Source organism: Carex rostrata, chromosome 23, assembly GCF_964058835.1.
Source record: "Carex rostrata chromosome 23, lpCarRost1.2, whole genome shotgun sequence".
Lineage (NCBI taxonomy): Eukaryota > Viridiplantae > Streptophyta > Magnoliopsida > Poales > Cyperaceae > Carex > Carex rostrata.
The window spans coordinates 440,463-453,765 of NC_135940.1; the positions used below are offsets into that span (position 1 = coordinate 440,463).

Genomic DNA, 13,303 nt, shown 5'->3' on the forward strand with positions numbered 1-13,303 from the left:
CAATTCTTTGATGGTGGAAGAGAAAGAGAAGGCTCTCAAAATTCTGTATATAATAACCTCTTTTAGAATTCTGAGATGAGTTAGTTCATCTTGTGCCTTGGGGACCCATCTATATATAGTAATACACTTCTGGCGACACGAGTGCGGGTGGTACACCCACACTGGATTCAGTGCGTCCGTACTGGGTCAAAACGTGTCTAAGTAACCGCCTTAAAATTCAGCCTAAAAATAGTCTGTATCCTGAGTGCGTCCGCACTCAGGTTCAGTGCGGGTGAGCCACCCGCACTGGGCTTAAAACAAAACTTCTAAAATTGAACAAGTCCTCAGTGCGGGTGGTTCGCCCGCACTGGAGCTCAGTGCGTCCGCACTGCGCTCGGACTTTTTCTTGCATTGAACTTCTAGAAAATCAACTAAGTCCTCGGTACGGGTGGTTCACCCGCACTGGAGCTCAGTGCGTCCGCACTGCGCTCGGACTTTTTCTTGCGTTGTTCTGAAGTTCCCAAAAATTGGCTAAGTACTGAGTGCGTCCGCACTCAGATCCAGTGCGGGTGAACCACCCGCACTGGGCCACCAAAAGGCTCCCAAAAATTGGCTAACTCCTGAGTGCGTCCGCACTCAGATCCAGTGCGGGTGAACCACCCGCACTGGGCTCCCAAAAGCCTCCCAGAATTTGGCTAACTCCTGAGTGCGTCCGCACTCAGATTCAGTGCGAGTGGACCACCCGCACTGGGCTCAAAAAAGACAGTTTTCTTAATTGCAAATCTCAGAATCAGTCCATCAATGATTTGATCTTTGCCCAAATTGTTCTACACACTTATGGACCACATCCTATTGAATACATTGATTGTCTAATATCTTAATTCCATATTAGATCACTTTAATTGTGACAATCATATATGACAGTAAACAATTCATAATTATATCACATATATGCTCAACGTTGGATTAAGATCCAACAAGCTGTTCACTTGGCAAATTTACCTTTGGTTTTACCTTCAATTCTTAATATTTTTTTCTCCTCTTCTTTTTCTTTTCAAATCATTCTGATAGGATATATATTTGCTTTTAGAAAAAAAAAACTAATTTTTTTGTGTGTACTTTTTAAAGTTTGAATTGTTCTGCAAAAAATAAAAAAAGATATGAAATATATACGAAACGAAGTATATGAAATATATACGAAACGAAGTATATGAGAGGTTATAGGTTAGTTTTGGATAATTCAGGATCACATATGTGCCCAAAATTAATTAAAACTATTATTAAATACATATAATGTACTCTAAAATGCATTATAATAGAATTTATTAAATAATAATTAATATATTTGTTTAATTAGGTCACGTCAGCATGGACGAAATATAAATAAATTATAATGTACCAAAAATTGATAAGATAAGTGCTAATTTTCAATGTTCATTAGACATTATAAAGTAATCTATTTGTGCAAAATCAAACATAAGTGATAGTAAATTTATATAAGTATTCGTTGTTATATATTCCATTAACCTCTGATACTTATTCCACTAATTTACATAAAAATTTTAAATTTGCAAGTAATTGAAAACAGGGAAAAAAAAAGAAATTATAGCCCAACAAATGAACCAACAGGCAACAGCAGCCTGTATAAAACATTTTTCCACAGCAGGCTGTATAAAACAATCGGATCTTAACCGAAAACAATTTCTGTGCTTGTTTGGACTATAGGATGTTCTCTTTAAGATTCGTGCTAGATTAAGAAGGATGATGCAGATCTCATTGTAGAGTAGGCAAGTAGCCATTCCCATTGGATCTGAATTCCCCGGCCCGAACATATCCATTATCCATGTGACCATGTTCTTTCTTCCTCTTAAATCTTAATCAGCGAAGCTACTATTCCGCTATCCCAAATTTCTCTCCTGATTTCCGATCATAAACCACATCCTGCTCCGTAAAAAAAAAAAATTAAATCTGAAGAATCAATCGGTCACTAGCAAACAGACGCAAGGTGAGTCTCTTCTGATTTAAGCGTTCTTTAGCTCAAAAAGCGGCTAGTCGGTTTGGGAAATCACGCAAATAATTGGATCCTGGGATGCCGATAGATAGATAGAAAGGTAGATAGATAGATAGATAGATAGATAGATTCTCCAAACCATGGAAGCAACAACGGACTATGGGTTGATATTGTACAAGCTCCTAATTTTAAGTAAGGTGCTTCACAACCAATTTGATAGAGGGGGGACCATGCGTCGTTTGAATTTTGCTGTTGATTTAACTTTATTGCACAAATTCATGCTTTGGTGTGCCATCCTGTATAAAAGGGAACTGAGTTGTAGTGTTACAGCTTGAGTCAAGGATCAATTTTTATCCTTGATCCAGGTTAAATTCACCAACTTTTTGTTGTTGTAATATCTCTCTGTACTTTTTTTAACAAACAGACCAATTCTACATATCTATCATGGAGAACTCACAACAGGAAGTAAAACAACAAACTGAACAACCGTCAACCTCGCCTCCAGTTCACTCTCCCGAGAAGCAAGAAGGACCTTCTAGAACCCAAGAGGAAACTCCTGGAATATTCTCATGGGCAAAGAATCTCAAGATCCCCCAGCCGCCGGCCACTGTACCACAGGATTCGCCCACTGGAAAGTCAACCTTTTCTCGTTTGACCAGCAGTCTCAGTCTTCGTCTCTCTCCAAAAGGGGTGCAAACGGAGGATTCCAGTGCTGAAGGGACAAGCTCTGGTACACCAAATGGAGGTGTTTTTGGGACTCTGACAAAGGGTATAGTTGACACATCTAAAAATGCAGTGAAAGCAGTACAGGTTAAGGCACGGCATATGGTCTCTCAAAACAAAAGAAGATACCAGGTTATGATTGTGAATTTTGTTTCCTTATGTCATTTTATATTTTGTTCAATTTTGAGTCAAAATTTTCAATTGTTTCCATTAGAGCACTACTATTGTTGGCTGTAAGCTGGTATTCCATCTTATTAGTGGTCTGTACAGGCACCTTAGGGATTTCCCTGGTAAAGCTGTGCAGCTTGACCTAAATGACAAAAAATGAGGGGTTTTGTTGGACTAAATGAGTAAGGCGCATGATTTGGACAAAATCTATTTATAATCGGCTTGTTCGGCAAGCCTGGAAAAGAGAAATAGAGGGGATTAAAGGTTCTATTCCTGCCGAACATGAAAAGAAGTGAGTGGATTTGTGGAATTGGAAAAAGTAGAATTGAGTTTAAACTTTTGCAGTCAAACCCCTGCTTTTTACACTTTGGTCCTTCCTCTTTTCCTCTATGAGCCAATTCCCTATTCCATGGAAAAGAGATAAAATTGGCTCATTTACCAATACTCTTCCACTATTCCCCTCTTCCACCATCAACCGAACACGGCCGAAATAGCGAGGAATTAAAGTCTATTCTGTATTCCACTTTTCCTCTATTCAATGGTTTGCCGAACGGGCCCAATGATTTTGTTGGGCATCCCTGGATGGCTACCTCTTATATATATATAATGATTTTGATATATTTTTATCTGGAAATTAATGTCTACGACCTGATTTAAGGTCAAAAACTTGGACAAAATCTAATAAAAGTATGAAACTGAATCCAAAATAAAAATAAAAATGTTAACTCAAAAGAAGTAAACATACAAAACTAGAATCTCAGATTTTGGTAAGCAGCTGTTGGAAATTTTGTTTAATGTATTGACTTTGTTATTTGTATGGCAGGAAGGAGGTTTTGATCTTGATATGACTTATATAACTGAAAACATAATTGCAATGGGTTTCCCTGCCGGTGATATGAGCTCAGGCTTTTTTGGATATGTTGAGGTAATGGAGAACTAAAAAGAAACTTCTAATTGGATTGGTTTTGCTATTGTGCATTTTAATGGATCGGGAAGAGATATGTGAAAAATGCAGGGGTTCTATCGCAACCACATGGAAGAAGTTATAAAGTTCTTTGAGACACATCATAAGGTATTTCTGTTAAACTTTGTTTACACATTTCCATTGATTTTGATGATTTTTGTTGGATTAGCAATGAACCTTTCATCCTCTGTTTGTCTCTGGGATCCATTCGAAGGTAACAAAGCAATGCAGCAGCTATCATAATATATACTATGAATGAGTTAATTTTAAAATATTTCCTGATTGTCATAATTTTTTAGTGATTACTATTTGGAATCGTCAGGGAAGGTTGTCTTGTTGACTTGACTTGTTATTGTGCAAATTTTGCTTTATTTGAATTATTATCAGGTGAAGAGAAAAAGGCCCTCGGGTCGGAAGTGCCCCACCCTAGCTCAGAATATAGTTTTAATTCTTCTTTTGCGATGCCTGATTTACGAATAAAACATTAAAATAAGTTTGTCAGTAAGAAAAATTTGCAGAACTATGGTTAAACTTTAGATATACTTTGTGTTGTAGAAATTAAATGTTTCTATGTACAATTAATATGTTGACGGTAGTTTTCTACTTTTGAACTTTGCCCTACTTCTAAATGGTTATCTGGATCTATCCTTGAGCTTATTGTAGTTCTTGTTTAGGATTGAAATTTTCCATGTTTGTCACATAATAAAGGTGACTGCATAATCTTGATATATCACTATGTCATATGTCTATCTTGACTTCTTTACAGGGTAAGTACAAGGTCTATAATCTTTGCTCTGAACGGCTTTATGACGCCTCCCTTTTGGAGGGAAAGGTGAGCAATAACATATTTTTTCATTCTTCTACTATTCAGTATCATTTTAATTTTATGTGCTTTGCAATGAAGTTTCCAAATTATTGATAATTGCAAAAAAAACCCACTATTTTTCTAGTATTTCCTGACGATACCCAATATTGTTAAAAACTTCTAGAATTTTTTTCCTGCAATTGGTTATCATTTAGCGGTATAAGGCTTGTTAGATAACAATTGGCTTAAGAATAACCCAATGCGAAAAGTTAAAAACATGTTGAAGCAATATATTATTGATCTTGTCAACAACATAATGTACGCGAGATATAATCTATCACTTGACATGACTTCCACAATATTACTCAAAGAATCTCATAATAGAAGTTTATCTTATCCTAAGAAAGTAACTCTTCCATCATCCCTCAGTTATGACATACTCGAAACTAGAGTGCTACTTTTACTTGATTACCCAACTCGATTTAAAATAAGAAGTTATGGATCAAAATTCGGAACTGACCCGGACTCAACCGATAATAATATCTACCCGGACCCAAACTACTAGATGCAAAGGGACCATTGTTAGCCGTAATATCCAAAATTGGACCCAATCCGATTTAAAATAAAAAGTGAAGGATCAAAATTAAGAACTGAACACTTTTGTAGTAAGGGTCCAAATATATTAGTACCTGGACCCAACCCAACCCGCTTGCACCTCTACATTGAAACGGCAGGTGTTGTCAATCTTAAGTGTATCTTTTTATTACCTAAAAAAGTTTAGGTACACTTTTGCAAATACTAGAAAGGCCTTTTGAAATTTTGATAACAATCATAACACAGTGGGCTTGCTGCTAATTTTTAAATCGACATTGGTGTATTGACCGTAATCCTGTTTTTGTTTTATTTCTCAGGTAGCATGTTTCCCATTTGATGACCATAATTGCCCTCCAATCCAACTTGTTATATCATTTTGTCATAGTGCCTACTCATGGCTGAAAGAGGATATTGAAAATGTTGTTGTTGTTCACTGCAAAGCTGGTATGGCACGGACAGGCCTCATGATCTCTAGTCTTCTTCTCTACTTGAAGGTAAATTTAAGTAATATTAAAGCATGTTCATATTAGCTATTTAGACTATATTGATTGGAAGAATTTGATATACATTTCCACAATTTGAGTACTATCTTCTATGGTATTAAGAGCATAAGAAATTCAAACTATCCCAAAGCTTTTCAGCCAATTATAACCTTAGAAAGAAATGTCCAAATAACAACTTCCAAGGAAAAATTGGTCATTTCGGATACATCGCTTGTTTTCCAATGGTACACGAGATACGTTCCCTTACTGTAAGGCCATATTTGATGCTTCTTTTGAGCATGCAACCTTTTCATTTTCCTCAGATATTCAGGAAATTTCTACTGATTAGTATCTGGAAGTTTTGGTGTTTTGCATTATTTGTATCATCTTCTTCATTTGTGAAGTACGAATGAATTGTGAAGGTTGCCAGATAATTTGGCTATAGATAGAAGGGTATACTGATGAACATCGAATAATATTCTTATTGTATAGATGCACATGAAGTGATCACTATTTTGATTACCAGATGAAATATACTTGTAATTTATGTAAATGTAGTTCTTCCCTACTGCTGAGGAGGCAATGGAATACTACAATCAGAAAAGGTGTATTGATGGCAAAGGCCTTGTTCTACCAAGTCAGATTGTTAGTGTCTTTTTCTCAGCTCATTTGCTTCTTCTTACCATAACGAAAGACCCAGAATAACCCTATTGAAGTATCCCTTTTTGTATCTTTATTTTTCATAGAGATATGTGAAGTATTTTGAGCGCATTTTGACCTACTTCAATGGTGAAAACCCATCCAGCCGCCGGTAAAAAAAAATAAAAATAATCTTCCCTCTCAATTTTCCATGATGATCATAAAATTTTATTGCCTTTTGTAAAGATTTGATTGGTTTATGATTTGATCATACATTACCTTTCAGGTGCATGATTAGAGGTTTTCGTCTTCATAAATGTCCATACTGGATAAGGCCTTCTATCACTATCTCAAATCATAATGGTATTGGCAGTCCCTAGCCATTTCTCCTCTCCCTTCTCAATTCTATGTTTTATTTCTTTTCCGTATAAAAAAGATATCGTTTATTTGATCGGACAGGGGTTCTTTTCTCTACGAAGAAACATCCTAGGACGAAAGATCTCATGGTATGCATCTTATTTAAATCTGCTTTATTTTGTAACTAAGAGGCTAAGAGCTTTTAGTTATCTTTGGTTAGAAGTCGAAACTTAAAACTAATTTATCTTTATGTTATATTTTTAGCCAGAGGATTTTTGGTTTAGTGCACCTAAAAAGGGGATCATGGTGTTTGCTTTACCTGGAGAGCCAGGTCTAGCTGAAGTGGCAGGTGATTTCAAAGTTCAGTTTCATGACCGTCAAGGAGATTTCTACTGGTAAGTACTTGGACTCCTTTAAAAAGTTTCTGTTACTTCTGTTATAAAAAATTCTAATACTGGTATGATATTGTTGGTAAAAAAATGTGATTCTCCAGGATCAAATTGCTTGAAATATTAACCTCAGAAATTAATATCATTGTATGTGATATATATTTTGGTGTGATTTCTTTTGTTAGTAAATAGCTTTATTTAGAGAAGCATACAACAAAACAGATATCTTAATGGTAAATGTCTGTACTCTGTACAATTTCATGACAAGCTGTGTTCTTAAGTTGACTGTGTCATTATTTAACTATTTTCTTTGTTTTGGACTTTTCATGGTACTGGTATAATATGTCGCCAAATTATGATCTTTCTTATTTCTGAAAACAATACCACTACAGATAAATTTTTGTTCAAGCCATGCACTTTAATAGTGCTATTGCATTAACTGCAACAGTTTCAAGCACCTACAGTAAATTTAATATTAATTCAAAATTAGTAGTCAACTTCATTACCTGATTCCATTTAATAAAAAAAAAAACACCATTTCAATCAGAAAAACCTTACCTGAAAATATGTTGGTCCATGTCTCGTTTCAAGATATTCAACTGAAGCAATATGATATCACCGCCAACTTCCTGCAATACTTGAGCCACATTTACTCTAGTGGTTACTGTACTGGTTCCTGGTACAGACCTCCAATCCTCCTACCAGCACCAAATGTATCAGACTAAAACTAAGGAAGCACAACCCAGTGTTATCTTCCGAGGAACTATGCCTGTAGTAAACTAATTCTGTGTAATTTTAATCATCCTTGTGGAAACCACATAATGGTTGTTATTAATTGAACCGAATTTGTGAAAGATAAGTGTCATCATACTTTGTAAAGAAATGCTTATGTTTTAGTTTTTGTGCAGTTGGTTGAATACGACAATGATGGAAAACAGAACAATCTTGGGCACAACTGATTTAGATGGTTTTGACAAGGTGTGTAATTTTGAGAATATATACTCTTCTGCAGAGTCAGTTTTGTTTGGATGCTACCAACTATAGAACAAGAAATGTCAATTTATCTTTCAATTATGAGTGAGGCCACGGTACTATGCATAGCGCTGACTGGTCCGTACTATGGATCAATATCTCTTTTTTTTTTTTTTTCCAAAAATAGTCAATCTACACCGTTCAACATGATCTCCAGATGAAACTGTACTTGGAGATCAAATTTTACATTTTTGCAACTTTTTTACGATTTTTTTAGATAGATAGAAGAGTAAAAATTCTGGACCAAGTAGTGATTTTCTACCTTTCTAAAAAAATAGTAAAACAAATTCTAAAAAATGTAAAATTGAGTCTGCAAGTATATTTTTATATGGGAATCATGTTGAATGGTTCAGATCGATTATTTGAACTTTGAAAACGAAGATATTGATCCGTAGTATGTATCAACCCGCGCTATGAATAGCACCATAGCCTCACTCTTCAATATATGGGCTAGAAAACCAAAATATTATTTTCAATGTAATAGGTAAACTTTTAGAACTCAGGATGGTGTACAATGTACTTGGTACAATAGTTGCACTGACTAAAGAGATAACGGGCATGCTATAGGAATTGAAAGTGATTTGATTGTTTTTAATTGTTTGTTTTATTCTTGCAGAGAAAATTGCCATCACCAGGGTTTGAAGTTGAGGTTGTTCTTGTAGAATATAATGGGCCTGCACCTGCATCATCAACGCCCGCATCAGCGACTGCCACTCCAAAACCTGACACCGATACAACCAGCACCACTGAAACCTCCTCAATTCAAAATCCTACAACTTCTGAAGTTTCCAACAAAGAAGTAACGACTTCTCAAGAGAACAAAGATGATGTTTTCTCAGATAATGAATCTGATGAAAAGAAACAGCATGGAAAGGATTCAAGCACATCAAATGTGTCGCAAGCCCTCGAGAAAATCACACTTAAAAAGGAGGATAGTGCTGTAAAATCAACTGATGCCTCCCCTGGAGAGAGTGGCAAAAGTACTGTCTCAACTTCTGTGCCAGATAATACAAGCAATTTGGATTCCAATAGCATGAGTGAGTTTAAGGCTATTGCAGCTGATGCATCAGTCTTCTCATTTGGAGATGAGGAAGATTATGAGAGTGAGTAACTTTTATTTGTTTTACGTTGGTTGTGTATATAAATGGATTTAAATGACTTTGAATTCCTTGTATTGTATTCCTCTTTAACCAAATATTGCTGGCTTCATCTATGAAGTGTGTAAACTTGTTAAATTACAGAAGTCAAATAATACACATTTGCTTTGTTTACTAGATTTTACAGTGGTTAGACCAATAAGCAATGACCACCTTAGTAGCTTGATTTTGAAAACTGGCAGCTGTCAAGTGTTCAATACAAAAGCTCAAAATTATCTGAGGTTTTAGTAACTGAACAAATATTATTTGTCTGTGTGTTTGTTATTTATTTATTTTATTCTATCACATTAGTCTCCTGAAACAAATACAAATTTATTCTACACAAAAAGTGACTCCCAAAAAGAGCCTAACAATGATGGAGAAGGAGAACTTTCTTTTACTACTGCTCATCTCCTCTCCATTAATAAGGGAATTGGAAGGTTCCAGCCTGACTAGATGGTTCAATAGAAACTTCTTTTATACTATTTGAAGTCACAAATCTTAATGCTTTCGACGGTTTCTTATATCGGGCCATACAAGATAAATGGAAGAGTTTAAATTTTTCTTGGTAATATCCAAGATAATATGCGCAGGACCCGAGATTCAATATCAATAGTAACCTTATTCCTGAGAATAAAAGAAGAGAATGAAAAAAAAGAAAAAAAAAAGAAAGGAGAATCAATATTTAAGAGTTGTTGCTACGTTACTAGCGAGTTCAACAAGCACTTTTGTTTTTTGTTGAACTACACAATTTAAGGTTGCAACGACCAACGAAAATTGGTACCATCAATATGGATTTGTGCAATCGAACAATCAATTAGTTGAAGTATAAAACATTCCTGCAACTTGAAATTTAAATATATATATATATATATATATATATATAGAGTGTGGCTAATTTGCTACCGGAAGCATTTCGGCCGAGGTGCTTCCGGGGTTATATTTTAGTGTGTGATGATCAAGCAACAAATCTAAACTGTTAGATGTTCAATCTATTATAAAATCTACTTGGAGACCAAATTTTACATTTTTTGGAATTTTTTTACTATTTATTAAGATGGTTTGAAAATCGTTGTTTTGCTGTGAACAGTGAAAAACAGTAAAATTTTCTGGACCATCAGATCAGCGACTTTCAAAATTGCTTAATAAATAGTAAACAAATTCCAAAAAAATGTAAAATTTGGTCTCCAAGCACATTTCAAATGGAGAACAAGATGAACGGTTCGGATCAACGTTTTGAACTTTAAAATCGCAAAATATGAGTGTGAAGTAAAATAGTCGCTTTACTTTGCAACTCACCGTAGCCCATCTCTCTCTCTCTCTCTCTCTCTCTCTCTATATATATATATATATATTTGCTTTTTGCTACAAATTGGAATTAAGGCCCCAAGTTGCAGGGAATTCTTGCGACTTGGGATTTAATTTTTTTTTTGCACTATAAAAATCCGTTGCACTATCTCTTTGAATTTTGAAAAAAATAATAATAATAATTATCAACTTAAGGACATATATTGAACAATCATAGATAATTCTTGTGGTTTGGGATTTATTTATTTTTATTTTTTTTACTAAAAAAATCCCATTGCACTATATCTCTTTGAATTTTGAAAAAAAAATTATCTGGTAAATGACATATATTGAACAATCATAGATAATTTTAATGATATTTGAATAATAAATGAAACCGTAATCCATTAAAAACATAAGCAAATGCACACAATAAATAGTTAATGCATTTTAAATAATTATATGGATAATTTTTGAATAATCTCTTAGGCTTTTGAAAAAACCAATACCTGTCGTTGTATATCTACCGTTTATAGAAAACTTAAACTGATTTTTTGAGGCACTAAACGACGTTTTTTTACAATTTTGATTCCTTCGGATGCCCGGGGGCTTCCCCCTTGGCAAAATTCGGATCCGTCTCGTCCCTCCTTTTCCGAATTGTAGTCATACGCTCAAATCCGATTTTTCTAGCCAAAGTTATGAATGTTTAAAGTTAAAGAAAAACAATGCTTCCGTGCAAAAATACCAATAATGCACCGATGCTTTATGCCTGGCTTAACGACGGCAGAAGTGCGAATCGATGTTTCATTGCCAAAATATTGATGATGCGCCCATACTCTCTAAATGACCATAACTTTATTATTGCAAAAACACTGATAACGCATCGATGCTTTATGCCCGGCTTAACGACGGCAGAAGTGCATTGATATTTCATTGCCAAAACATCGATAACGTCAAAATATCGATAACAGGTATTAGTTATTTTCAAAAGCATAAGAGATTATTGAAGAATTATCCATATAATTATTTTAAAATGCATTTACTATTTATTGTGTATGTTTACTTATTTTTTTAATGGATTGCGGTTTCATTTATTACTCAAATATCATTAAAATTATCTATGATTGTTCAATATATGTCATTTACACGATAATAATTATTTTTTTAAAATTCAAAGAGATACAGTGCAACGGGGTTTTTATAGTGAAAAAAAAAATTTAATTCTAAGTCGCATGAATTTTTAATCCCAAGTAAAATTCAAAGAGATATTATTCAAATTTTTTTTTTCAAAACCTTGGTTATTTTTTAATAAAATATATTAAAAAAATAGGTAAAAATAAAAATGTCGTCATAATGTACGCATGTTTGGTTGTATAAGACAAAATATGTACTTATTCTCTTACATTGGCAATCTAACAATCATTGTCCAAACCTTTGATTGTTGTTATCGGCCTCCATCACAAATTATATATATTTTGTAAAATGATTTATGGCTTAAGTCCCCCACATATATACGGAATATGTAACCTATATATTTAAGAGGCATGAAGACTTCTTTTAACCATCAACATAAAATGTGACTATTACAAATTATAACTTTATAAACTTCTACTAATCGTCGATTGGCTAATTTGTTAGAGGGGCCGTACTATGGTGTATATGGATTGAGCGAAATAAAATATGTTTTCAAAATGGTTGTATTCCATCTTTGCATGTGGTGGGTTCTAAAATTATCTCTTTAACTACCTTTTGGTGTAAAAGGTTGTATGATGATTCTTTATTACTTCTATCTTTAATTTTGCCATTAAATACTAATGACATTCCCTGTCAGGACATATTCCCATTAGTGGAAGAGGTGGTTTCATTAGAGGAGGATACCATCGAGGTGGATACCATCGAGATGGATTCGATAGAAAATATAACCCCTATGCTTGGGTCAGAGATCCTAATTAGGCGATTGAGCTAATGGTAGCTGATGGTTGTTTAGCTTGCTTATTATCTGTTGGAGTTTTGGTTTTGCATACTTAGTATCTGTTTGGTCTTTTAGTGATTGATTTTTGGCTGGTTTGTTATGTGTACCAGTACGTTATGGTTTGGTTCAACTAAGGCTTTGTGGTACTGCTTTCAGTTTGTGTCCTGGTTTGTTTTCGTTTTTGTAGCTGTGCTAGTTCCAGTTTTTTGGAACTGGTTATAGTAAGACAATTTGATTTCTAATGAAATCGGTGGGAAAAACCCACTTTTTCAAAAAAAAAATTTCGAATCAAATTTTTTACGAACTCAGCAATTTCGAATCTTTTACGAACTTTTTTTCGACAAGAAAGAGTGACCGTAGTCGCCGAAAGCGAGAGGTGAAAGTCGTCTAGGGTTTTAGAACTGACAGCGAGAGTTACGACTTACGAGTTATGACTTATGACTGAACGGCCTTATGTTTTAACTTTTAAGTCATTAGCGAACATAAGTCATTAGTGAAAATCAACGATTCGCGTTACTTTGATATTCGAACTAGAATAGTCCGTGAACCTATTTCGAACGAACCAGATCCAGTTTGAATTTGGTTTGAATTAATTTCGAACTATTTCAAATCGAAGTTTTACGAATTTTTTCAAATCAAACTCGAATCGAATCATGAACTACGAATTTTTTGTGCGGCCCTACATGTCAACAACATAATAACATGTGCGCTTAAGGTTTTTCATCCATAAAAATGCTCTTTTTGCTCAAGTTTATTAATGGATGT

The 13,303-nt window shown here is 34.5% G+C and overlaps 1 protein-coding gene across 1 annotated transcript; it reads left to right on the forward strand.

Annotated features, from left to right (window-relative positions):
* The first annotated feature begins 1,779 nt into the window (after positions 1-1,779).
* On the forward strand, positions 1,780-9,414 carry LOC144574533 (phosphatidylinositol 3,4,5-trisphosphate 3-phosphatase and protein-tyrosine-phosphatase PTEN2A-like). The gene is made up of 13 exons (XM_078324497.1): positions 1,780-1,984; positions 2,415-2,845; positions 3,705-3,806; positions 3,897-3,953; positions 4,612-4,677; positions 5,562-5,738; positions 6,285-6,371; positions 6,473-6,537; positions 6,652-6,728; positions 6,825-6,871; positions 6,987-7,117; positions 8,020-8,089; positions 8,760-9,414. The coding sequence occupies exons 2-13, from the start codon at positions 2,435-2,437 to the stop codon at positions 9,252-9,254; spliced, it is 1,785 nt and encodes a 594-aa protein (XP_078180623.1). The 5' UTR covers positions 1,780-1,984; positions 2,415-2,434; the 3' UTR covers positions 9,255-9,414.
* Positions 9,415-13,303: the final 3,889 nt, after the last annotated feature.

Bases quoted from the DNA above. Each gene is read 5' to 3' on its own strand.
- LOC144574533 (XM_078324497.1), top strand. From the start codon at position 2,435: ATGGAGAACTCACAACAGGAAGTAAAACAACAAACTGAACAACCGTCA. The intron at 3,807-3,896 runs GTAATGGAGAAC...TGAAAAATGCAG, and splicing joins GCTTTTTTGGATATGTTGAG to GGGTTCTATCGCAACCACAT. The intron at 6,729-6,824 runs GTATTGGCAGTC...TTGATCGGACAG, and splicing joins CACTATCTCAAATCATAATG to GGGTTCTTTTCTCTACGAAG.